The 27,682-nt window shown below is 45.8% G+C and overlaps 2 protein-coding genes across 2 annotated transcripts in view; both read right to left on the bottom strand.

Annotated features, from left to right (window-relative positions):
* Positions 1-7,148: 7,148 nt before the first annotated feature.
* On the bottom strand, positions 7,149-16,903 carry terf1 (telomeric repeat binding factor (NIMA-interacting) 1). The gene is made up of 11 exons (XM_048976933.1): positions 16,679-16,903; positions 15,970-16,065; positions 13,377-13,504; positions 13,093-13,179; positions 11,523-11,672; positions 9,073-9,164; positions 8,931-8,975; positions 8,774-8,812; positions 8,106-8,210; positions 7,857-7,926; positions 7,149-7,693 (listed from the first exon to the last, which is right to left on the bottom strand). The coding sequence occupies exons 1-11, from the start codon at positions 16,842-16,844 to the stop codon at positions 7,523-7,525; spliced, it is 1,149 nt and encodes a 382-aa protein (XP_048832890.1). The 5' UTR covers positions 16,845-16,903; the 3' UTR covers positions 7,149-7,522.
* A 4,638-nt stretch (positions 16,904-21,541) lies between these two features.
* Positions 21,542-27,682, bottom strand: part of kcnb2b (potassium voltage-gated channel subfamily B member 2b) — a 54,013-nt gene continuing 47,872 nt past the window's right edge. The window contains exon 3 of the mRNA XM_048976929.1: positions 21,542-25,145. Within this exon, the coding sequence (XP_048832886.1) occupies positions 23,271-25,145 (1,875 nt within the window). The 3' untranslated portion in view covers positions 21,542-23,270. The remainder of the gene's footprint in view (positions 25,146-27,682) is intronic.

The raw sequence follows: 27,682 nt of genomic DNA, 5'->3' as shown, positions 1-27,682 counted from the left end.
CTTCACTGCTAATGCAGTGTATATGCTACATAAGCAGGAGAACAGTTGGCATGCATTTGGACACACTGCAGTTGCCATCTTACATATTAGCCAACCCGGATGTTTTCCAGTGACATAGCTTGCCCCCTGTGAAAGTTAAAAAGTATTAAAGACTTAACAAAAATATATTCCAGTCAACTTATGTAACTGAGCACTGTTTTCTACTTCAGTTTGTAGAGAGATGGAACTTCCTCTGTCTTCTTGATAAAAAAACGTCTGACCAAATGATGTTCTTCAACTGCAGAATTAAAAATGCACTACAGGTTAAAGATGTCATGTAAAAGTGTTTTTTGGAAATACTGCACAGGGTGTAGCTGGGGTCACCAGCAGGGGGCTCATCCCTAACTGAGAGCGACACCTAGCTGCCATATTGTCTTGTCACTGCCCCTGCCGTTTCAGCTGAGTGGGGCAAAAACGAGGCGAACAAACAGTAAACAGAGACTTTTTTAGGCTTGCAGAAAGTCCCGCCCACCAGTGGCCCAGACCATGTGACCACCACAGGCCAGGAGGAACCTCATCAAAAAAGTACAAAAGTACATCAAGATACTGGAAAGGAGCATCACAGACGTGAGGTCTGGTACCTTGAGGTGGAACATCACGCTGGCCCTCGAACCCCGACAGAGAAAACCAAAGCAGATATTCCACTCTAAAGTGATGGTGAAACACATCGCAGATCTAGTGAAGCAAGCAGATTCTCTCCAGCCTGAAGGTGACTCCAGACCGTCCGAGAGGAAGGTCCAGTCAGCAGAACGTTCGTAGGTGCTGACTCAGCTAGTGTGCCAGAGGCTGACATTCGGATATTGAAACAGTAAATGTAAATGGAAGGGAGGAGAACACAGAACCGGCAGGAATAAGCAACATGCTGTCCTGCCAAAGGCAGCCATCACATCTCTCGGTTATACTGTAAGAAATCATATTCTGGAGCAAGAAATCATTGGGACCAAAGGCGGATGAAAGGGGACCTGATCCTCTACTGTACAGTAACATTACTGTCCAGGATTATGTCACCTAAACCATGCTGATATACTCTGTAGCTACCTTAAGAGTAACTGTCGCCTATTGAATATGCATCTTTGTAATCACAGCATTGTAGTCAAAGTCTTCTCGGGAAACGTGTTGTGCAATGGTAGGATGAAAGGTAAAGTACACAGCAATTACCAGAAATAATGCTTCACCCGATGAGTGAGAGAATGTTCTCACACAAGGCATCCATTCAGGTGAGCACACGTTTCACAAATTAATTCTGGTTCTTTCTCTAAACCATCTCCTCACATTCATTCATTTGTATTCACTCCCCCAGGATCTTACAGGGGATTCTGGGATAAAAAAACACTTGTTGCCGTGATCGTACTGAGCAGCGCAGCTCTCAAAGGAGCTTCTTGTGTTCATAGCATTCCCCCCCGCTGCAGTCTGACATTTCCGTGACAAACAGATTTAAATCAGTCACCTCTGCTCCTCAACCATCTTGAATTTTATCCACCAAAACGCAGTGTCATTCGCTGAGGCCCCGTGATTGACAGATTCCCTGGCCAATTGAATGTTGGTCCTCTACCTTTACCAGCCCTCCATGTCCTTCAGTTTTCTCTTCCTCAAACGGCCAAATGGATCTTAAGGAAAATGAGGGAATTAAAGAAGAGACTAATATTCTCTCTGTGCCATTGGACTGTTTGCTGTAGTCCCCGTCAGAAGGGCGACGATAGACTTTTAAGTTTAATTAAAAAAATAAAACATGGAAATACACGATGGCTTCACTTGGGCATCGATGTCAACGGTTTCATCACAAGGAAATCAATAATGTTCTCATGCACGCTACCCTCAACACACATGATCAATTCTGTATGTATAAATCCATGTGCCAGTCAGTCTGGCCCAAAATCGACATCACCCAGACGGAATGGAATTTTTTCGGAGCGGTCCTGGCCGTCTCTGGATGCCGGCTTCATGTTATAAATGATATTAGTTATAAATAGGCATACAAATCCATTCAGAGCCGGAGTACGGCTTCCTCTGACAGGTTAATGAATCAGTCTGTGTGGACGCTGCCAAAAGCTGACTCGCAGGCTTTTAAAAAACAACGGCAGTCCGGGGATATTTTTCTAGGTGAGAGATGGTCTCCACTGTGGGGCCATGCGGGATGCAGTTGTTATTCCAATTAGGACCCTGAGCTGAAATGTTGTGCTCAGCTGAAGTTGGGGTAAAACATGTCAGTAAGAGAGGAAGTCGAGGCCAACTGGGCCACCCTCTCTCTACATCTCACACGTCATGGGAGAGCTGAGGTTTTACCTTTAATTACAATTCAGAATAATTCCAAAACAGGACGAACTGAGGAAGAGACGTCACACCCCAGAAGACCGAGTCTGTGCCTTTTGGCTTATATATTAAATACCATCTTAGTGCCCTTGCTTTCATTTTCACAGAGAACTGCAGTTTGTAAAAACCTCTCTGTTTTCAACATCTATTTTCACTGAATAGGATTGGAGTGTTTGGTGAGATAATTTCTCTCTGACAGCCAGAGAATGCGATTATTTCATTAAGAAACAGTCAGACTAATGATCTGCCTTCATAGAGTGATGCCTCAACTACAACATTTACGCCACTCATCTGCCATAATTGGCTTTCAGTCGGAGACCATCCGAGGACACACAGAGCACCGTGGAAAGAACAGCAGTCTGTCACGGGACACCAGGAAGAGGACTGCAGTCTGTCACGGGACACCAGGAAGAGGACGGCAGTCTGTCACGGGACACCAGGAAGAGGACGGCAGTCTGTCACGGGACACCAGGTACAGGATGGCAGTCTGTCACGGGACACCAGGAAGAGGACGGCAGTCTGTCACGGGACACCAGGAAGAGGACGGCAGTCTGTCACGGGACACCAGGAAGAGGACGGCAGTCTGTCACGGGACACCAGGTAGAGGACAGCTGTCCATCACAGGACACCGTGGTTAAGATAGCAGTTCATCACAGCGTAGACCAACCCTCATTATCTGCTTACTGTTCTATCCACATCTGTATATGAAAACGTAATGAAGACCTACCACACCCATGAGCCTCAGCAGGATGGCCGTTTTAGAGACAGATTATAAGTATTTACAAGTCAATGTGATTTAAAGTGACCAAGTGACTTAATGGTCAGTGTTCTGTAGTGGGAAGGGGCGTGACGAAGGCCACTGCTCTCGGGAAAAAGCTGTTCCTCAGTCTGTCCATGACTTGATGGTCCTGAATCTTTTGCCCGATGGGAGGGAGACAAACAGTTACCCGGGGTGGGTGGGGTCCTCGATTATGTTGCAAGCCTTCCTACATAGTCGGCTAGCATAAATATTGTTCAGATCTGGGAGCTTGGTACCCACAATCCTTTATGCAATCTTAACTATCCGAGCCAAGTCTCTCCGGTTCCCTGCAGTGCAGCTGGAGTACCACTCTGCAGCACCGTGGCAGAGAATGCTCTCTATTGTGCTCCTGTAGAAGTTAACAAGGAGCTGAGTGGGAAGTCTGGCTTTTTTGAGTGTTCTTAAGAAGAAAAGTCTCTGTTAAGCTTTCTTCACCAAGTGAGAGATTTTAGCAGTCCATTTCAGGTCCTTTGAGATGTAGATCTCCAGGACTTTGATGTCGTCAACCCTCTTCACTTATGTCGAGGGGGGGGGGGGGGGAGGTGTCATTTTTCTGGCTCTCCTACTAAAGTCCATAACAATCTCCTTTGTCTTGGATGTATTCAAGACAAGGTTGCAGTCCAAGCACCACTGTACCAAGTGTTGAACCTCCTCTCTGTATCCGTCGTAAAGAAGCATCCCAGGTGATTGAGTAAATCGCCGAGTTCTCCGGCTATCAGGATGCTGTCCAGCAAAGCCAGTAAGCCCACAGGACATGACGCAAGTCCGCCATGTGCACGTCACATTCCCAGCTAAGGAGGAAAGCCTTCAGTAGCACTCTCCAGTCACGAAAAGCATCGCATTTTATTTCTTATGTTAGTGAAACCCAGCCTGTTTGTTTGCTTTTGGTTGAAGCATTCAGTAAATATTTGGACATTCTGGTCAGTAGGTAGCGAAAATGGAAGAAAACATGACTCACATAGCAGATGGGGTTTAATAGTTTTGCACGACACGGTGCAGGCGTGGGAGAGCAGGGTGTCTTCGGAACTTACAGCCCAATTTATATCGTGGTTCAAAAGCCAGTCCTCTTAACTCCAGCACACACGCAACATGCAAACACAGCCATATGTAACAGAGCCTTAATGCAGCTACAGCTTGGATACAATACAATTAAGCAATTAGTGCCAATTAACATAAATGGTTCCAGTGTGAATGACAATGAGCTATGGCTAGGTGAGCAGTGGTGACCTAATGGTTAGGGAAGTTTGCTTATGAGTGCTGGTTTGAATCCCTGACCAGCAAGGTACTGCTCCTTAGGTGCTAGTAACGGCCGCCTGGATGATGTCACATATGGGTTGAATGCAGAGGGTACAGTTTGTTGGGGCATGTCAAGAATGACATAAAAAAAAAAAGACGACTGATCAAGCATGGGATCGTCAACCTGTACAAATGCGTCCATAGCAAGACATGTGTGTCCATGGTAAAAGGATTTTATTGAGGAAAAAATGTGTAGGTTACATTTTTGAATACAATGTCAGTGGTAAAAAAAAATGTAAGAGCTCACCATGGTGATGACTCCCGAGATCCATCTCTACACCTTATGTCGCCATGGGAACCACGTCCCCTGACTCCAGTCTGCAAATTCACACATGAGAACATGGGCATCGATGTCTTTTGGCTAGATCCTGCTGAGGCAACGGGAATTCCATGTGTGGGAAATTTCCCAAGATTAAATCAAAGACCTGGAAGACATCCATTAATGACTTCATTAGCAGCCCCAGTGTAGGGTCACGGACCCATGACTCTAAATCAACGGTTTAGCTACAGAGCACGATGTCAGTATCAGGGCAGTGCAGCTGTAGCAGAGCTACAGAACTGGCCTTCCCAGCTGAGCCTGGATGTGCTGTTCTGGCTTTAATACAGACCGGAGACATCAGGTGCGATTCCAGAAATCTCCCGTCATGATGCTGATGGCTGTTACCCTCACTTGACTGTTGGGAAACAAAACCAGCAGATATAGGGGCCCAACTGTTTGTTCACGGGGTTATTTAAGCCCAGATGCCACAATCTACTCTACGGCTTGGATCGAAATCTGCCTCTTATGACACGGGTCTCGTCAAAACCATACGTGTGATTGGGTGGTCAGTAGCTGTAATATGCTTGGTGGACAAAAAGTAGTCAGACAGCCCGAGGATTCTGAACGTCCTAAATTTCTCAGGTAAAAGAGACAATATTCTAACATTCTATCCATCCTTTGTAATGGTGCCAACACCAGGACGTAGTGTAGAATGGATAGGCACATTCACGCTCGCCTCATTTGTGTGCGCCCGTCCCGCTAATGTTAGTCCTGGTGAATGATTAACAAGCCAAACAGTGCAACAGTATCTGAAGACGTCACTGAAATTCCTCATGTGGCCGAGACCTGAAGCTGGGCCAACATTTAGCTGACAAACTATATCACAAACAAATGATTGTTTCATTCAGGAAAAACGGCACTCTTGCAAATATTGGCCATGTCTGAATATCAAAGGGCCCTGGGACATCCGAGATCAAACCCAAAGGATGGGTGTAAGTGTGACGTACGGTCAAAAAGATGTTCATAGTGTCACACGAGTAAGCAATCACGCTCATGGTGTTACACGTGCGATCAAACACACTCAGCGAGTCACACGTAACCCAACACGCTCATGGTGTTACACGTGCGATCAAACACACTCAGTGTGTCACACATGTAATCAAACACGGTCCTGGTGTTACATGTGTGATCCCACACGGTTATGGCGTCACATGTGTGACCGCGGCCCAGCCGAATTTGATGCACAGTATACCAGACTTAATAATTACCATCAATACAATCTTAAATGCATCCTGGATTCTGGAGGATCTAATAATTATGCAAAAAGACACTTCTGATACACCACAGAGCTGAACGTTTTATCTCAGAGACGTCTCACACATCTGGTTTATTAAAAAAAAAAAAAAAAAAAAACATTTAAAATGAACTTGTTTCCTTTACAAAGCAGGTAACCAGCGATGTGAGAAACTCTCAGATGGCACCAGAGGCAAATCATTAAATATTTAAAGAATTTTACATTTGCTGAGCATGCAAATACACGTTTCAACATCTGAAATCTTACACGGACTATCCACAAATCACAAGGGTAATGTCAGCCTGTTTGCAAGGGGAAAAAAATATATACAACAACCGATATATTAAACATAAACCATATTAACCATATTATTAATAACCATAACCATATTATTAGTAAAAAAAAAAACAAAGGGCAGTGTGTGGCTCAGTGGGCTAAGCCTGTGTGCCTGTAATCAGAAGGGCGCAGGTTCAAACCCAGCCTGAGCCTGTGGGTCCTTGAGCAAGGCCCTTAACCCCCAACTCCCTGGGCGCCGCTACGGGTGGCAGCCCTTTGCAGACAACTTCCTCTATGAAAAAAGAGCAAGTTGTGGGAGGCATAAAGACAATTTCCCTACGGGGATCAATAAAAGTGTCAATTATTATTATTATAAACCAGTACTTTCCAAACCTGGTACACACATTGATCTCATCTGCAGTGAAAATCTCTCAATGCAGGCCAGCCTCTACATGCATATACAAAAACAAACACTTATTACGCCAATTAAATGAATATAAATTTAGCTTGTTTTTACTAACTTTGCTAGCATGAATAAATATTCTATTTAAGCTCCGATACATCTTATGAGGGCTGACAAAAACAAAATATTGTCAATGCAGAATATGTCACAGACAGAGGCTTGGTGCGTATCTAGAGAGGGTATGGTGCCAAGTGGGTGTGAGATGTACCTCCGGCCAAAACAAAGATTAATATGTACTTTTAATCTAACAAAAGTAAAAAGCTCAGGCATTTATAGCTCCCCCTGGTGGCTTCAAGGAATGTTTATGGTTGCAGCACTTTGCAAAAAATGAAAAGAAAAAAAAAAAAAAAAAAAAAAACACACAAACTGCTCCGTTTGCTTAAAAATAAATAAAATTAATGCACTGACGACAAAAAGATTAAATGTTTATTTTTTTTTTCAAACTGGGGAACCCATGACATGCTACGTCTGACCATGAATTGTAATTCCACCCTAAGATTTCCTACCCTGAAACGCAGCTCCCTCTACACGGTCTGATGGCGGTAGTTTCTGGAAAACCATCTGCGGCAGGGAATTTCTGCAGTATATGACGGAGCCATGGAAGGAATTTCTCTGAAGGGGGTGACGGTGATCCCAAGTTTGCAGTCGCGCAAAGTCTAAAGTGATCAATGGGGTCTTTTGGTCACAAAATCAGGAACCTAAGAGATTCACCCAGACTTGCAGGGCCGCAGGATGCTGGCAGTGGGGGACATAGAGCTGGTTTTAGCACCCTGGCACCTGTCCATCTCATCCCCTCCCTCCCACCTTGTTCTGTTTCTGCAGTGTCCTCCACCGGTCCTTCAGCATGACATTGGTGCGATCCTCAAAGCCGAACTCCTCCAGGATCCTGGCCCATCTGCCTACGCCGTAACGGAGCACGCCGCTTCTCAAGTCCCGGTCTTCGTCATACGTCCATTTCTGCATACAGTCAGAGAGAACCGTGCTCACCTAGACTCCACCCCCAACCATGTGACCCACTCACACATCACACACACTGATCTCACGCGGCGGGTCACAGCGGCGATAAATTCACCAAGAAATTATTGAGCGGCGAAAGAAAATCATGCACAGAGACACGAACCTTTCTTTTTGCTCTACTTGATTGATTTGCTGACTTCTGCGGCTTGGAAGACTGGCGGGTAGAACGGTCTCTCCCTACGAGATACATACAGTCATGCCGCTTTCTCAGCGGAGGGAACGTCATGGTGATCCTGTGAGCTGTACTCAAAGGATCAGCAACAGGCCAGCATCAGGAAGACCAAGTAACAAGGGCATCACAGCACACAGGTAGCCGTGCCAACATATATCAATAAAAGCAAAAAATAAGCACTTGCCCCTCAAGTTAATGTGCATGTGATGGCTACTCGCTGGTTTCTTGCTGCTGCCTGGTTTCCACGGCAAAATATTGTGTTTAGGAAATAAAGTTCTTCTTGCCCTAAGGAAAAAAAGAGGACATCACAGGAGACTGTTTGCTTGTTCATCTAAGTGCCACAGATGGTCATGCATTAAAAAGCACATGCCGCTATTTTACAAGGTTTATGGCAGAGCTCTCCACGAGCAGGCATGGGTAGCTGCTCAGGATGGATGGATCCAGGCACACGTTTATCAGAGGCCGTGACACCCGTTTGCAGACGGAGACACCAAGACCAGCATCTCTGACTGATCATCACCGTTGCCCGTGGCAATTAATTCAGAAGCAGCTAAGGTGAACTCTGACTTCAAAAAACACAGACCAGCAAAAGGCAAAATGAGTTTCAAAATGTCAGGCTGCCTGATGAAGGTCTTTCAAGAACAGGTGAAAATTATCCAGTAGCAAATTAATGGCTATACCATAAGTCTGGGACAGGAATACAGGACCCCTGTTAACATCAGCAGGCATTAAATGGGGCTTCAAAAACAGGGGAGATGGGATGGGAGAGGGGGGTCTGCTCTCATACCCCAATAGTGGGTACTGTTACTGAGATTAGCAGTACGGCTGCCAAGCCGATGGTCTCTTACCTTGTTTTTAATTGGCAGGACGTTGAGGCCCCCACACTTCTATTTAAGTGAGGAAGTGGGGGTCAGGTTAAAAGGTCAGCATGACAACTGTATGCAATTTTGTGGCTTTTAATTCATTTCAACCATTTGAAAAATAAACTCCACCCACTGAACTCACTGATTTTGATCTGATGCCTCGAGTTTTGTCTCTGCCTCGTCCATCCTAGAACAAAACAGCCAAGTCAGTGATAAAGCAGCCGGAAGACCAGTCTGGCGCAGGGGAGGGGGCGGCGGCGGCGCACTTTCAGCTTCACCACTACCTGGACGGCTCCTTCGTGTTCTCTGAGGATTCCTCATCCTCGCTGTTCATCTGCACTGCTGCCAGACGTGACCCTGCCTCCTTTGAAGCTACCTGCAGGGGGAGGGAGGAGGTTTCCATAAAGCATCCACTCCCTTAGAGGGAAAAAAGACATCCGCTTTGGAGCTCCCACCTTCGATGGATTCAGCTACTTTAAGTGTTAACTTCAGCTGCCTTCTGCAAAGTGCCCCCCCCCCCCCCCCCCCCAGTCAGACAAACCCACAAAGGACAATCTGCAGTTTGACAGCAGTGCATCTGAAGATTTTCAGAATAGCATAACAAGTAATAAAGTATTTTGTAAAATAAACTATGACGGCACAGTATAGGAAGTTTATCAAATATTGCAATATTGTGATTTTGTTGCATTAAATATTGGGGTATTTCATAAAAGGAGCTCAACAAATTCCTCACAAACCGGTCTAGGAGTGAAAATGCATGCAAGGATAAGAACTTTGAGTTCAACTGAACACACACACATGCAGGAGTAAATCGATTTCCAATCGCAGTGTCTGGGAATGTTCGTCCGACTGCCAGAAATTTAGCACGATTTCAGTCGGACTAACGTTTACATGCACTTTAAACAGTTTTAGACGGACTAACACAATAATTGGATTTTCTTAGTGTGCATGTAAACGTACTGACTGATATCACTCTGCTGACCCTGGGATTTAACAACCTTCTGACCAGAGGCACAGCCCCTGACCCCAGCCACCACACACTGTCTGAAGAGGGGTATTTCATTTCTGCTGTTTTACCACTGACCTTGTTTGCATGATAAATCAAGCTGTGTCTCAGCTTTTTAAAGCTCTTTATCTACAACCAGGCTGTGCTTAAGCATATTCACCCACCCCATCCTCGGTAATCTCCAACCCAGCTAGGGCTGGGCATAGTTTACAGTTTTTCCATGCCAGTATCAGAACGATACCTCAATTTCAATACCGGTTCCTAAACGATACTTGTTCTGATACTAATGTCACATTTTGCGGGCATTTATATTTAAATGCAACTATATTTAGGTAGGCGCACCAGTATGACTTGCAAATATGGCGTCATTTACACCCACATATGCCCCCCATATAGTTGTTGACCACATTGTCGTTTATCACATGAAACACCTGGGACTAGTACAACGAAGCAGGGTTACTGGCTTATCGGGGTAACTTTTTGGATTTAAGGTAGTCTGGGCAAAATGTAAGCGAACAAATATGAAGTCCATTTATGCCGTGGTACCTTAAATCCAACAAGTTACCCCGATAGGCCAGTAAACCTGCTTCGTAGTACAGGCCACTGGAGAGAACGAGTTTGGGTATATGAATTTGGCACCAAAAGAAAAAGATTTTGATCCTCGAGAGGCCCTAGACCGAGTGCAGGGTCACTGTGAGATTGCCCCACAGTGCAGGGTCACTGTGAGATTGCCCCACAGTGCAGGGTCACTGTGAGATTGCCCCACAGTGCAGGGTCACTGTGAGATTGCCCCACAGTGCAGGGTCACTGTGAGATTGCCCCACAGTGCAGGGAGCACTCATGCTCCCTTTGCCAAATTTATATGGATGCCTACTCACCTCTAAAAAAAATTTCATTACACATCTATGTGCATATTTGCACATACGTACATTTTTAATAGGTGTCAAATTCATGACGATAATTGCGATTTTGATTAATTGCAAATCATTACCATATTTATAATTGGCCATCTGAGCCAAGAAAAAGTATAAAGGAATTAAGGGCTTGAGCAGTTTCTGGTGTTATCCACAGCTCCATTGAGCCAGGAAGTGAAATACAATAAAGGGTAATGAGGGTGGATTTAGGGTCACCAACATGCATTATGCGGTTTCCCAGAGAAAATTAATTTCAACAAGGGCAGTACAGTTCACATGCACACGAGCGTCTCTGATGTCAGCAAGCCATTCATGCGCAGTCTTTTGCTACTTAATTTTCATTGTGTTTGCCATCCTTTTAACAAGCCTTCCAAAACCAATAGGATGACAGCATCTGTAAGGAAGTCGGCAGATGTCATGTGCTAACTAAAGGGGGCGCTGTATCAGAGACCCCTTCTGAAGAAGGGATCTCACAGCAAAGTCAAGCCTGCTAACTACCCAACGATTGCTGGCGTCTACTTCTGCTTAAGGATGCATCAACCAGGTACTTAGCAACAGAATCACGGCACCTGTCATGAGAGGCATGTTGGCGGCATGTACTTTGCGTGCTTCTCATACATAAAGGGGCTAAGTACCCCACCCCCAGATGCAAGCTGACATTAAATCAGGCATCACATCACATAGCGAGTACAAGAAAGCAATCAGGAGTCAAGAAGACCCAACATCCCTATAGTCACACACAGCCTAAGTCAATCAGCATGGAGGCCGAGGAAGCAGATGCCTGCAAGGCGGGCCACAGGATGATCTGACGCACCTTAACGATAAAGTCAGAGGGATGATCCTCCAGGAACTGGTCCAAGAACACCTTGATATTCTCCACCAAGCTGACAAAGCTGAAGGTCGTCAGAAACATATGGTACGCATCCTTCATGTTGACAATCGTGGAGAGCTTCATCTTCAGATTCTGCGAAATAAATCGCAAAAAACACAAATCTGATTACACTGTGCTGGTGCCGTCATGATTACTCGATTAAACCTGATTCCTTGATTATTGAAAAGGGTTAGTTAAAAGTTCCCTTCTCAGTTACTTGAAAATATGGCGGAAGGAAGGTGGAGCAAAAGCATCATGTGTGTGGAAGCACTTAGCATTAAATTAAAATGCAGTCTGTCAGTATTACAAAGCAGGCCTTAATTATCACCATAGACCAACCGCAATACAAATTCTTAAGACATTCAGGTTCGACGGACTCATCCAATAATGCGAGGTTAGCCATAGCTATTTGGCAATTAGCTTCTTTGAGTAGCCTAGCCCGTCTGTCATCGTTTTTACCTAAAGCATTTTCCTTAATTCACTTTCTACAATTTCTGTATGTCAAAATAATCTCTGCTAAAACAAAGGTTAGCCCCATCTCTTAGCTGTGTCACCTTACATAATATGGTACATATTAAACATAATTATTTTTGTGAACAGTCTATGAATGAGTCCAACAGCAAAGACAAGAATGATTATGATTCTCTGAGATTGCATGCAGAAGCAGCGATGGTAAATAGACTGATTTATGCACACACATACGCACACACAGAGATAATGCTGAAAAGCAACCAGCCTTAAAATTGCAAAGCTTGCCAAGTTCTGTTCCCTAAGACCGAGTAAAAATATTTCAGTGCAACCTGGATGGACTGAATCCAGCAGACTATCACGGTCCTTGCGATGTAACCGTCGCACGCGCATGCATGTTCAGCCTGTATGTACGTGGCTTTTCCTGCTGATCCTCCCACTGTCCAGAAACATTCAACTTAAGAGAACTGGAGTTGCCCAAATTGGCCATATGTGTGACTGAGTGTGCATCATGCAACAGCCGGTTGGTTCCTGCCTCATGCCAATCACATTGTCTATTATATAATATACAATATATACAAACCACAGTTACTGAGAGCCAGCAGACTCACTTCAAATGCATGTTCCAGTGCATCTCCCAGACAAGCCCACTCCTTGAATACATCTGGCACATCCTGTGAATAGCTAATGACCTCCCAGGAATGCCCCCCCGCTGGCATAATTCTCTCAGACATGCCAGAAAGATTCACTAATGTGTTATGTAAGGCGGGACGTGGGCCGGTAGACCCCAGGCCGGCTCCTCTGAGGGACCATGTGGGTGTATCGGTAACTTTCAAAGCGCAGCACATTTGCTGCGGAATATAGCAGTGAGCAGGGCCGCATTACGGCGCCTTCAGCACCTGCCCAATGCTGCGGACGGGGAGGGGGGAGATCGCACCCTGCTCCAGGAATGGCCAGCGCGCATCACATGACCATCTCAAAATTCACATCAGGAAGACGCCCCCTAGAGGAGATGGGCACACAACAGCAGGTTTGGTAAACTTACCGGGGACAGGGCGAACTCGTCCTTCAACCAGTTCAGGACCCACTGCGCCTTGACGTAATCACCTCTCTCCATAAACACGGCCACGGCCTGAAGAGGGAATGGCGGAAGGGGGTGCTATAACCAGAGCATGAAACACAGCAGGACCAGCCAGACACGCATCACAAACAGCAACAGCAGAGAAAGATGGAAATTCCAAAAAACAGTTGTGCACTTTAAAAAAAAAAGAAGATAAAACTACCTATCAGAGGAGTTTATGATTAAACTGGCTACGTATCCCCCCCCACCTGGATAAAAAGCAGTCTTTTGATGTTGTTGAAGAGGGCCTTATCCACCACCACGTCCTCCAGGGAGTCCCAGAGGGGAATGGCTGACATTAACGGGCTTATTCGCTCATCACTGTCATATTGGACGTCTAGAAAGAGTTAAAAGAATATACAATATAGTTAGCTGTTGGGCATGTGGACAATCCCAGAAGAGACGCAGGCATCGAGCACATTTTGAAAGGTTAATGTTAAGACTGCAGTCATGGGAGACTGGGGTCAACACACAATTAATCCTCAAGCTCAGAGCGGCATGAGGAAGATGTGAACCTTTGGTCTCCCTCAAAGCTTCTCTGGAAAGGAGTTTCATTTGGGAACTTCAGAAGCCACTGGTAGGGCTACATAATACTGGAAAATACTGCAACATTTATAAAGCAAAAATGAGATGAAAATGCACCCAAAATAAAATACAGGCAAACAGAACTTGTCTACCAAGAGAGTGTCAAGTTAGTTGATGGCATTGCCATGACCTGGGCTGACAAATCCCTTGCTTTCTCTCAATATGGTTTCTATGGAAACCTAAATATTTCCCACATGTTTTTTTTACAAAGCATTTCTAGTTTTCTATGATAAACTAAAAATGTTTTAGCGGAATTTATTGATGACCTTCAACGAGTAAATCACACAAGGACCTTCTAGCCCACGAATTTTACTGCCAAGACCTCGCTGTTCAAAAGTTGAACGTGAATCAAAATCACCCCGATTTGGAAATCCAGTGTTTTGCTATCCATGATCAGGTGATCCATCTTTCTTTTGTGCTTTCAAAGTAACACTGGATTTGATCCAGGTACAGACTTTTCAAGATAACCAAATCCAGATTTACGGTGTTCTAAATGTGGCTACATATCACAATCAAGGCTACTATCTATGAAAAGAACAATAGGAAGAATAAAAGCCAGAGTGGGTTCACTTTAAATGTTATTTGAAGAAACAATAAACAGCCCAATAAAACAATACAAACATCCCTTCCCATGTTCAATTTCATTTAGAAACAGACTGTTCATCTTACCCACAACAAATACATAAAACAAATATATGTTATTCAAAAATACATTGCAGATATTTTAATAATAATACATCTTATTTAAAGGCACCTTTGGAAGCACAGAATTACACAATGGATAAGAACAATCAGAATTTTAAAAAAACAATCGCAAAACTAAAAACAGTATAAAAAGATAAGAGTCTACAGAGAGTAGTAGGCAGTTGTAAACAGACGCGTTTTGAGTTTTGATTTAAAAAGAGAAAAGGAGTTGATATTTCCAATGTCTTTTGGTAGTCGGGGAGAAGAGCAACAGAATGCCCTGCCCCCATGGTGACAAGGCGGGCAGAAGGGACGGTGAGGTGAATAGAGGAGGAAGACCTGAGGGGACGAGAGGGAGTAGCAACGTGAATAAGATCAAACAGGTATGGAGGAGCGAGGTTGTGGATGGCCTTAAATGTATAGAGGAGGATTTTGAAATTAATGCGTAGATGTACCAGGAGCCAGTGCAGCTGCTGCAGGACAGGGGTGATATGATGTATAGAGGGGGTTTAGTAATGATACGAGCAGCAAGAAACATCTAACCGCAACTTGACCGAAAAAAACTGAACACGGCAAAGCAAAACAGACCTGCTAAAACTTGAACGGGCTGAGATGCGCCTTTGATGGGCCGACGCAAAGGCAGACGGACCTACTGGGAGGATGATGCCTATGAATTGCTCTACCTTTCGACGTGTGTTCTTGGGTTAGGTGTGGATTTTTTTGTGCTTTATCTACAGTACATTTAGTGACACAGTAATCATGCCCCCTAAGGAAGTGAGCACTGACAGCAGCACTGATAGCAGCAAACCAAAGAGGAAAGTAGGAGGAGAGTAACTGTAGAACTTAAAAAGGAAATGATAGCAAGACTGGAAGGTGGTGCACATGTGTCTACTCTTAATTCGTAGTATGGGATTGTCATTTATTTCATGTTTATCGCTTTGTATGTGGGCTTTTATATGCATGTATTGCTTTCAGATTGATTGTCAATGCTTTTTATTATTAAATAAGTAGATAAGTTTAAACAGGTAATCATTTCTGGGTCTGGAAAGGATTAGAATTAATTTATATTACTTCTTAAGGGGAAATTCAACTTGGACCTCGACCAAATCGCAACTCAACCAGCCTTCTGCAATGAATTAAGTTTGTGTTCCAAGGTACCACTGTACATCTAAAAAGTTCTGAACAACACATAGTAAACGTTGAATCCAGATCAAAACCAAGTGTGATTTAATCCGATTACAGAATCATTTATTTCTTTTGAACCCATTTAAAAGATTTGTCCAATCTGATAGAAGAAATCTTATCAGATTATTTTTTAACAAGGGCACCCAGGATTTGAAAATACTAAAAGTTTCCTTTGAAAATACCACATACATATTGCACATTGTCCAGCCCTGTAGCGACAGATAAAGACAGATTTCTGTGCTTTTCTCCTTCTTGATATACATGACATCTTCACAAGTTACTGAAGCCATGACAAAGCCATGCCCACAATCCCTGAGCCCAACCCCCAACTTCAGGAGATCGGGTTACCTTGCTCTTTCCCATCCACAACCCGCGCAAGAAAGCAGCAGACAGTCAGCTTCTTGAAGTGGTGCCTCTGAAGCTGCTTAGATGACTTCTGGAAAGCTGAAGCAGGTGTAGGTCCGCCCAAACATGCCGGAAGTAAGACAAAACACGAGAGAGGAGTTTCAACCACCATAATAGTGAAGCGTGCATTTTAATGGATTTATCCTGAATTAATCGCATTGTAGGCTCTCACGCATCCGGCGTCACACTCCCACTTTCAGGCTCTCACGCATGAAATCTTACGGCAATTATTCTATATTATTCCGTGTGGGGTCGTTTACAAACCCTACAGACTACTTGTCATGCGTCTCCAAGGTGTCCTGCTGAACAACTTTGTATATAGTTACTGACCCGTCCTTATCTTGCCCGTATTAGCGTTTACACCCCCAAACATACGTGTTAAAATGCGTCCCTGTGCACCTCGACCAGCGGTGAGTGACCCGGTCACAGTGCGTCCTGGCGGTCTATGTTTCGGTTTAAGTTTTAACTCCACGGAGGCTATATTATCACCAAGAAGTTCGGTACCTAGCTATAGTTTGGCGATTGTATGACTAGCCTGTCGAAAACTTTCACCGTCGCCACCTACCCCCTTCCCTCCTCCGTGAAAATAAAGCGCCCGGCCGTCAGATTTGTTTTGGCTCCGCGTGGACACACCCCAAATGCCCGCCGGTACCTTCCAGCCAGCGCAGACAGTCCCTGAAGCGCTCATGCTTGCCCATCTTAAAGTAGCGGCACAGCGACACCAGACCGAAGTCGGCGATCATGCTGTTCGCCACCGCCCGCACGGCCGAGAATCCCACGGCCGGCTTTTCGAACTCGAGACCTCCATTTCCTTCCATGCGAAGACGAAATTAAGATTGCACACAAACAAACAAGCCCGCCGAAAGCCACAGAGACATCCCCTTCTCGGCTTAAAGACACAGACCGCCGACATTCCGTGCGCTCTAGCTCGCAGCGCCACCTACCGGCGCGGAGGGCGGGCGCCGCTATGAATTCAGGTGAAATTTATGGGACGGCACAGAACATACCCAGTGAGCATGGAGCCCTGTGAACCAGCTTGGGTCCTGGACATGACGGTACAAAAGGGTCTATCGCAGCGGTTCTCAAAGTCTGTCCTCGGGCCCCACTGCCCTGCTTGTTTTCCAGCTATCCCTGCCCCACACACTGCTGATTACCTGGATCAGGTGTGTTCAGTCAATCAGAAGCTGAAAGACGGCTGGGACGACTTGGAAATGCTGCTCTTTAAACCCAATACAAGTCACAGCTGGAGGCTTGTGGGCAGCTTGAAGCAGAAAGATCTATGTTATGGGATCCAGACAGTTTTAGGCATCTTTAAATTAATATATTAGTTTTGTAGGCCTTTTGGTTGCATCTGAAGCATACCTTAGAAACACTGAAAAAGGAAAATATAAACATGGTAAACCGTGTAAAACAGCTAATAGTGTAAGAACACATCAAAAAGTACTGGCTGTACTCAGAATGGCATTTTGGGGGTTTAAGGTGCCCATGATGTATTTGGACAGTGAACCTTTTAGAAAAACCATTTAGGTAGCCTGCTTAATGTGGCGTAATGTCATCCTGCTTCCTTTTGGAATGGACGAATGAATGCATTCACTTTGTTATTCTGCATGTTATTCTCCATGGTTATTGAGGTGAGGGAATTCGCTATTATTATTTTTGGAGCAAGATGGTTGAACATGCTTGTAGTTCTGCTTACCGGAATTGTCCTGCTTCTTTTGGCCTGTTGATGTGTTGGTCTGTCACGTTCCGTTCCATTAAGTGCGTTGGGTTGGGATGACTCAGTTGTGAGAGGCGCTATATAAAAATATATTGAATCGAACTGAATTCCACAAGGTTTCCCTGGCAGCTCCTAAGGTTGGATTTGTGTCATTCGGGTGCCAAGAACAGAAGGTCAGTGGGATGACTGCTCCGTGTCCTCAGTGTCCTCAGTGACAACATGTGACCGGTAGACCTGGGTTAGGTGTGTTACCTGAAGTCCAGGAGGGTGCAGAGATCTCAGCATCTGTCCAGGCTTCCGGTGGAGCTTCAGGCTGAAGAGTAAAATGCTGAAGCAGAAACTCCTAACCAGGCATAAGAGGAAACCCCGCAGATGTGCTGTGAGCATCACACCATCACCCCCCCCCCCCACCAAGCTTTGTGGTGGACCCACTGACCCCCCCCATTCCACCATGCAGGTAATAAAAAGGTCTTTTTCCTTCACAGAGCTGCTGCGTTCAAACCGTGAACACAGCGAGGATCAATACGACAGCAGTCGGCAGACACGGAAGGTTTTATTGTTTTCCTACAAACTGCATCACTCCGCCTTGTAATTATTTGTGAGTGTTATTATACAAACTAAATCGACATTCCAAATGTTTTTTGTTATTTCACTGAACAATAAGTAGATATTTTATAGTTGGATGCATTATATACAGTTTTCAGAAAGCAACAAAAGAAAATCCGTGTTTGCCTGAAGGGAAAGACTTTCACAAGAATTTTGAAGTTCATTAAGTGGTTCCTTTCCTAAGTGTGTTACAAAGCAGTGGTCCCACAGAGGAGAGGCAATGGTTTGGCTTGAAAAATGCATCAGTGATGTTGATGATGTATCAGCTGCTGTGCAGTACCATAGATGAGCCATATAGTCACAATAATCCAAAACCAGAAGCAGGTAACTCTGCACTAATCTCTCTGAGGCAGGTAACTCGGCACCAATCGCACTGAGGCAGGTAACTCGGCACTAATCTCTCTGAGGCAGGTAACTCGGCGCTAATCTCTCTGAGGCAGGTAACTCGGGGCTAATCTCTCTGAGGCAGGTAACTCGGGGCTAATCTCTCTGAGGCAGGTAACTCGGGGCTAATCTCTCTGAGGCAGGTAACTCGGCGCCAATCGCACTGAGGCAGGTAACTCTGCGCTAATCTCTCTGAGGCAGGTAACTCGGGGCTAATCTCTCTGAGGCAGGTAACTCGGGGCTAATCTCTCTGAGGCAGGTAACTCGGGGCTAATCTCTCTGAGGCAGGTAACTCGAGGCTAATCTCTCTGAGGCAGGTAACTCGGGGCTAATCTCTCTGAGGCAGGTAACTCGGGGCTAATCTCTCTGAGGCAGGTAACTCGGGGCTAATCTCTCTGAGGCAGGTAACTCGGGGCTAATATCTCCGAGGCAGGTAACTCGGCACCAATCACACTGAGGCAGGTAACTCGGCACTAATCTCTCCGAGGCAGGTAACTCGGGACTAATCTCTCCGAGGCAGGTAACTCGGGGCTAATCTCTCCGAGGCAGGTAACTCGGGGCTAATCTCTCCGAGGCAGGTAACTCGGGGCTAATCTCTCCGAGGCAGGTAACTCGGGGCTAATCTCTCCGAGGCAGGTAACTCGGGGCTAATCTCTCCGAGGCAGGTAACTCGAGGTTAATCTCTCCGAGGCAGGTAACTCGGGGCTAATCTCTCCGAGGCAGGTAACTCGGCACCAATCGCTCCGAGGCAGGTAACTCGGCGCTAATCTCTCTGAGGCAGGTAACTCGGGGCTAATCTCTCTGAGGCAGGTAACTCGGCACTAATCTCTCTAGCACAGAAATAACAGCATAATCCCATTTGCCCTACCAAGTACACACTTACATACTAGCACGCTTGGTGGGCATGTTCACACGCTTAGCATAAGTATCCAAGGGTGTCCCAAAATAAACTAAGTGCAGCGTACTTAATGTGCACTTTATCCACACATTAGCAAATACCGCATAAAAGTGGTAAATATAGACCACAATGCTCCGCATCAGTGACGACTAATGTTTACATTGAGCATGAGGAAGTCTGTCGGTGTATCAGAAATCAACATGCCTCCTAAAAAGTTTCAGTTTAAGTGTGCAAAGTTGTATGACGACTGCCTACGTAGCCTAATCTACAGTGAAGGGCATCCCCAAGTGTAACTAAGACAAATGGTAACATAGTCCTAACGTGTTTCTTGTTCAGATATCAAGTGTGTCTCAATGTTTTCAAGAATTTCCCAGGCACTAGAGCTCTTTACATACACTTGTGCACTTTGCGTCTCATGTGAACCAAAGTGTGTAGTATCTTAGTGTGCTTGCACTTAGGTGGGGTAAATGGGGAGAAGCCCACCAAACCCAAACCTGTGCTTGGTAGTTCAGCGACTGAACCGTATTGTGAAAACAGTGTTTCCTAGGGTGCTGACCGAGGGAGCCAGGGAGAACACAGCAACACAGGCATGAGATATATACACATTTATTCATTATGCTGCATATTCTAATAGACTTAATGGGGGACGATGCTGTTCCATTTTTACAGAGATGTTGAAACATACATGTACCATAACAGAGTGTGGTCGCATAATTGTACAGACTACTACATGCAAACAAAGATGCTGATGTGTTCAGAAACAGTCTTCAGCTGAGAGAACTTTCTAGGAGCTTATGGCGGGAACATGAGAACCGTCTGATACAGCAGATATGTGGACAGCTTGTAAAGTCGCTGTGACTCAAACACGATCGACACACATCCCTCCTTCCCTCGAAAGAAAAGACGACGGCAGCTTAAGGTTTCACAGACTGTGGGTGATATGATGCGACTCTATGTTACGCTTCAGTCCCGGTTTGCTCAGTTACGAATTCGACGGCGACACGCAAAAACCAGACGTCCTGTTGATGTAGATATGTCGCTGAACAAATCGAGGGCAGAATGGCAATGAAAGAAAACAAATCACAATTTCCTGTAAAAGTGGATGAAATTATCGTTTTTGGTAGTGACAGATGTGGAAATGCGGTATGTGGGAGCTAACCCTTAGCAGGCCTGCGATATGGCAGAGAAAATGGAAGCAAACAGAGATCTCAGGGTTGACCTGTAGGGGGCGCTCACTCTGCTGTCTGGAGTCTCAGCTGGCATGTCACGTGAGGACAGCGCTGTACGTCTGCCCGCTGTGGATACTGACCGGTGTGACACCCACCCCCACCACGGCCCCCTGTCCTTATGTGCCTTGGGGTTTCTCATGGGTTTCCGGAACATTCTCCAGGGACTTAGCCTCTGTCCTCCCAATCGCCCTTACAGTAGTACAAAAACAACAGCAACAGAATGATAACTAGCCGCCGTAATCTGTAAATGAGAAATAAAACTACGGTATGCTAACAGAACACATGTGTGTTATACAAAACCTGAGAACGCAATAATATTACTTGTAGCTATCACTTAAAGACCTGATTTATCCCTATAAAAAATTAGAATTTTCTGTACAATACTGTATGAACAAAGCTGGACAACTTCACCTTCTCATAAATAAGCGTTTATGAAAAGGCACGCGTAATTTCAACCACCAGACGGGAGGAAACCATCGTGGGTATGCTTTTGGTTTAGAAAAAATATAATCATTCTCAATAGTAAGTAATTCACACAAAAAAAAAAAAACAAACATAGAATTCTCCATTTGCGGCAATCTCAGATAACATGTGATTCTAATGAAAAGATGACCTATTTCATTCCTTATGATTTATAAAAGTGTGCCACCCCCCCCACTGCCCGCCCCCTCCCGTCTCCTCTAATATGTAAGCCACCTATTGAAGCTGTATTACTAAGTGTTTATTGACTGATCTGCTTTAGTCATACCTATGCATTGTTATTATACGGGGTAATACTCTTATTTGATATTAAAGGTGTATTGAGAAATACTAGCTTTTTTAATACTGTCTATACTCTTACAATTCCACTGGACTGTAATCAAAAGTGCCACATATCAGGGCCTGCATAGATTACAGTGAGCGGTATTGCACTTCACTGTATGGCATGAGTAGTCGAAGCAACAGTGAGCTACAATCGTCCTCATCTGAACCTGACCACGGGTGATGTGGCTGCCTTCGTCACGGCGAGGCTTTTCAAACGCAAATCTTGTTCAGCAGACGCATCGTATGTAATAAAAGGCAACAGAAGACAAACTACACTGCAAATCTACAGAGGAAAACTATAGGATCATGTTTACGCAAAACTGGTTTAGCCTTCAGAATAACAATATGATGTGACAATCTGTGTTAAACCACAGCTGAAAGTAACTCAGGTGAGGGAAAGTGATCTCTGCAAGTAGAATGATCTGGGCGTAAAGAATGTGTTTATACAGTGAACCATTCTGTAAAGAAACTGAAAATGACGTGACACTTTTATACAATGATGTCAATGTGCCTGAAGAGAAAAGCAGGAGGATTTGTCTTTTTGGTCCTCGGCCAGGATGGAGAGTTTTATCATCTTCTGGGACAAGGTGTAGCACTGAACTCTCGCTGTGAGGTCTGCGGATGGCACGGGAAAGATTTAACAGCGGATACTATGAAGTAATCAATAATTTAATCTGTGATAAAACAGCCTCACCTCCCAGCTCTCTAATTTATCGCTAGTTTCAATATTTTTGTCACTCTGCCCCTAATACTGCCGCTTGAGAAATAAAGCATGCTCTCTCTGTAAATATCACTGGCTAGTCTTTTACCATGTTTTGCTCAATTTCTGTCAGCAAGGAATTCTGGCTTTGGAGTAGATATAATAATTCAATGACCCACTGCAGAGTTCTGTAACCAAGGTAGAATGTCATCAGTCATGATAACCTCTGACGTTTTCAGTTATTATTTGGCAATTATATAAAAAATCAGGTACAGGATCATAGAAAAACGGAGTGGCATGTACGTCTGGTCTGCGGTTTTTGATTACGTCACTGGCTTGAAAAGCCAACCACAATACATAGTAAATGTAATTTCCCTTGACAAAGTTTAAAAACGAAAATCATCGCGTCATTGTCATTGAAAGACAGTGCCTTACCATAAAAAGTAATGATATGTTTTCATAGGTCGCTACGTTGCAGACTTATCAGCATGCTTCTCAGTGTCTCTCACTCTCGGCGCCCGGAAACCTTCTGTATCTCCCTGTGCATTTGCTGTCATCTCCACTGCCGTCATATTTACACTGAATCACTTGCAGCAAACTAAGCACCTTTGATTTACAGTTTTAAATGCATGCTTTTGTTTTAAACAATCAGTCCCTCTTTGTGCATTTCTTACAGCAGCTAAAAAAAGAGGAATAGTACAAGGTCTGAATTTACATTTCACAGAAAATAAAAGTCTTTGTACGCTCGTAACCTAGAGTCTTCTTATAGACCCTGGTCATGTGATGAAGGTGCCAGCTTCAGTTTCCCACTGCATCGTGGAGGAAAGGCGCCTCATTGTACCATGCAAATATACCTCATTCCCTACATGGGCGCCCACTTGTGGGCATCCCCTTCACACTCCACAGTCACATGCTGGTTTCGCAGGGGGGTGACACAGCGCCCTCCCCTGTTCTAATGTCTGGGGAGAACATGTGATTTTCCACCTTGTGTCCTGTCTGATTGTTGTCAGACTTGCTGTCCACGACCGCACCGCTGGCAGCTGGCGTGCAGTTCTGCGAGGGCGATTCGGTGGTTGTGCTGCCCCCCACTGCCTGGTCCTGCTCCTCGTGGGTGACACCTTCTGGTTCCTTCTGGTCCCCTGTATTGCTGTCACGCTCTTCCATTGGAGGCCGGGGGGATTCTGCATGAAGTAACCCGTCCAGTGCTTGAGGGGCGGGACCCGGATGGGGCCCCTCCCCCTCCAGTAAGCTGCCCTCCAGCTCCGGCGGAAATTCCTCCGGCGTCTCGGTGAAGTTGACCTTGCGAGCCCTGCTCCTTGACGGGTTGCTGCCACCAAGGGTGCTCTGGTCGGAGTTGTGATGATCCTCATTAGTTGAGGATGCACCGCTGTCCGGGTTTGGAAGGACAAACTCATAGAGGCTGTCCTTGGTTGGCATTCCATTGTGGTCACCTTCACTGCCATCTGCCACCTCGACTGGTGGGACCAAATGACGGAGATCCAGGGGTGGGGCCCGTGGGTGTCTCCCCCTACCCTGCTCACCCTCGGGGGGGTCCGCCATGCAGCTAGCAAAGCTGTCAACGCTCGACACGCTCTTGATTTCGGTGAAGGGTCGCTCTTTTTGGGGGAGGCTGCAGGCCAGCGGCACTGGCTTCATCTCCAGCTCCACCTCGCACTGCAGTGGCACTGCACTCTGCGTGCTCCCTGCCGTGTTCAGGCCGCTGAACGACTGCGACTTCGTCATCTGGTTGTACATCTCCTCCAGCTTCTGCACGTTGAGGCGCTGTGGGCTCGAGCCGAGGTTTGGGATGCGATCTTGCGACCCCGGCGGAGCGCCCTCCTGGTACTTTTTGTCAAACGACTTCAGGCTGGCATCGGACATGGCGCGCTGCGGCGCGCCCCACCTGCTGGGCGACAGGTGGTTGTCCAGGGAGCGCTTCTCCTCGGACTTGTCCACCACCACGTCCATCAGCTCCATGCTGCGGGCGAACGCATCCTTCAGATTCATGGAGACGATGCTCCCATTCCTCTTGGCTCGCTCCAAGGCCTCTCGGCGTTTGATCGCTTTCTCCTGGCGCTTCTGTTCCTTGTAGAACTCAGAGAAGTTGTTCACGATGATGGGAATGGGCAGGGCTATGACCAGGACACCTGCGATACAGCAGAGGCCACCGACTATTTTGCCCAGCAATGTTTGCGGATAAATGTCACCGTATCCGACAGTGGTCATAGTGATGGTGGCCCACCAGAATGAAGCCGGAATGCTGGTAAATTTTGTGGCATCTTCGTCTTTTTCTGCAAAGAACACAAGACTTGAGAAGATCATGATGCCCATGGCTAAGAACAGTATTAACAGTCCGAGTTCATTGTAACTTCGTCTGAGGGTAAACCCCAGGGACTGAAGTCCGGTGGAGTGCCTGGCCAGCTTGAGAATCCGCAGTATTCTCATGATACGGAAGATCTGGACGACTCGCCTCACGTTCTGGAACTGCAGTACGCTTTTGTTTGACTCGGTCAGGAAAATGGTGACGTAATATGGCAGTATGGCCAGCAAGTCAATGACGTTGAGAGGCCCTTTGAAGAACTTCCACTTGTTGGGCGAGGACAGGAAGCGCAGGACGTACTCCATGGTGAACCAGGCGATGCACACGGCCTCCACGTGCGCCAGCTGCGGGTTGTCGTTCGCCTGGCCGAACTCGTCTATGACCTGCAGCTCCGGTAAGGTGTTCAGTGACAGCGCGATGGTGGAGAGGACAATGAACAGGATGGAGATGATCGCCAAGACCTGAGAGAGACAGAGACAGGACAGAGCATCATATCACATTTGCATTAGATATATTTCATACCTGATTTACAGGAGTCAGCGTGGTCATTCTGAACAGTGTAGACAGGATTAGGGGCAGAATCACTGTGCAAGGGCTTCTGAAGCAGCCCAGGGATTCTGACGCAGCCCAGGGATTCTGAAGCAGTTCAGGGCTTCTGAAGCAGCTCAGGGCTTCTGGCTTTTTAACCTTCTGCCTTTTGCCTCCCCCTAAATTTACTGCCGTTTATTCAAGAGCAAATGGACGAACAGAGAAGAGTAGATTACGAGAGGTTTAAACACAGGCTTGCTGCTTGTTCTTGTCCATGTTTCTGTGAGCGACTGAAGCTTGATCTCTGTACACACACACACACACACACACACACACACATACAAACCGCACAAAGCTCCAATTGTGGCTGATAACATCCTATTTAAAAAATTACAAAATGTTCTAACTTTGAATTATTGCTTTGAATTATTAAACTATTGATATGCATTAAACTTCTTTACCCATTAGTCTGTGATACACTGGAGTGTGCCCAAAAATACAAGTCACTCTCCACCGGAAAACCGAAGAATGAGGATAATGACAGTGTTGGTGTTATCAGCAGGTAATAAGCGGTGGATAGTGAAGGCACTAAAGCAGCTGGCTAGAGTTATGTAGATGCTGTGTGTGTGTGTGTGTGTGTGTGTGGAATAGGGTTATATTACATTGTGGGGACAGAATGTCCCCCACAGATAAAAACCTGCTGTTTTCACATTGTGTTCTCCACAAAGATATGAATACAAACGTATGTGTGTGTGTGTGTGTGTGGGGGGGGGGGGGGGTCATGTACATATTACATTGTGGGGACCAAATGTCCCCACAATATGACGAAAAATTTGTTCTTTTTTGGGGACGTTTTTTCCAGTATTCACATGGGGAAACTCATATGTGAGTTTTATAAAAAAATCTGTGAATGCAAATCAAAAAATAAAAAATGTGAAAAGTCTTCTATTTCGTCAGGTTACTTATAGTTAAGGTTAGGGCTGGGTGGGGGTCAAGGGTGTCGTTGCTGGGATCACAGTTTTGCCAAAAGAAATGAATGGAGAGACTCCACAAATGTATAGATACCTAATCTGTGTGTGTGTGTGTGTGTGTGTGTGTGTGTGTGTGTGTGTGCGTGTGAGAGAGAGACATGTGTGTGTCCATGTGTGTTTCAGCTCACAAAAAAAACTTGCCGTGTTCTAACCTTGACGGCACAGATGGAAAAATCTCATCTCCGTCAAATGATGCATCCCCCGCCTCTCACAACCCGCAGATGTGGCCTTCCGCTGCAGCGTCGCGCTGCCGTCCAGCCCGAGAGCGGCCTTACAGACACACAAAAATACAAGGTTGCACTTGCGTCACGGCTGGTCTGCCTGCTGGAGTCCCGAGACGGGAGACGCTCTTCCTAAAACCCTCAGGATCCCTCCAGAATGCTCAGTAACCCTGGGTAACCCTTAAGAACCTTTGGTAATACTCAGAAACCCTCCGAAAAGCTCAGGAACCCTTAGGAACCCTTGCTAACCCGCAGCCCTGTCACTAACCGTTTTGTATAAAAATTAAGTACCTGTTTAAATCACGAGCTGCAGAATATATGATTTGCGCAAATTATTCAGGATGCACTGAACTCATGCATCCTCTGATAAGGAACCTTAGTAGGATGGTTCCTTTTCATGTTCCGTCGTTAAAAGGCACACATTAATCTTGCTTAATCGATCGTGTTTTGAGCAGGCAATTTGGTCATTTATGACTTCACACTTAATTGGAATACCTCATCCAGCCCCGTGATGAGGGGGCAGACTGGGAAACTGACCTGCACCCTCTGCTGGAGCAGCTCAGTAATGCTAATGTGTCCCCGATTCTGCTTCCTGGGGGGGGGGGGGTCACTCCCACAATGAGAGGGGAGCCACCAGGACACCCTCCACACACAAGCCACTCTCACTGACTATGTCTATTATTTAGTGTAATTTTTCTGTGTTTATAAATTAGCATGCATGTGGAAAAAGTTCAAATGAAGCGCCGAAGATCATATTTTAAAGGAAGCAGGACGCTATACTAAAAGAGACGAGTGAGTGAGAGATATTAATAAAGGATGGGTTTCAGTCGTTCCTACCCTCGGCTAATGGTGACCTGACACCTACCCATAGCCTTCAGGAAGAGGCTGACAGTGAACCAGCCAGCAGAGCCGTGGGTGGGGGGCGGTGCCCTCCTGCAGGGACAGGCGGATAATAGATCCTTAACAACAGTCCCAGGGAGCAGCTGCACGCCCCAGGAGTCAAGGGGAGATGTCAGCTCTGCAATGTTCTGGGTGCTGCAGTTGGGATTATTACATACCAAAGTGCTGTCTCTATCCTGTTGTTACTTTCAGTATGCCTCCCCCAAGGCCTCGCTGCCAGTGGAACGGCCTCTATAAGCCAGCAGTCTGCATGTCAGCCCGTCTGCATGTCAGCCCATCTGCATGTCAGCCCGTCTGCGTGTCAGCCCGTCTGCGTGT

Source organism: Brienomyrus brachyistius, chromosome 15 (assembly GCF_023856365.1).
Source record: "Brienomyrus brachyistius isolate T26 chromosome 15, BBRACH_0.4, whole genome shotgun sequence".
Classification (NCBI taxonomy): Eukaryota; Metazoa; Chordata; class Actinopteri; order Osteoglossiformes; family Mormyridae; genus Brienomyrus; species Brienomyrus brachyistius.
Note: the sequence above shows the minus strand (reverse complement) of the source record. Positions and strands in the feature narration are given on the sequence as shown.

Bases quoted from the DNA above. Each gene is read 5' to 3' on its own strand.
- terf1 (XM_048976933.1), bottom strand. From the start codon at position 16,844: ATGGAAGGAAATGGAGGTCTCGAGTTCGAAAAGCCGGCCGTGGGATTC. The intron at 11,673-13,092 runs GTAAGTTTACCA...TTTATTTCGCAG, and splicing joins ACGAGTTCGCCCTGTCCCCG to AATCTGAAGATGAAGCTCTC. The intron at 8,211-8,773 runs GTAAGAGACCAT...TTTTTTCCTTAG, and splicing joins TCCTGCCAATTAAAAACAAG to GGCAAGAAGAACTTTATTTC.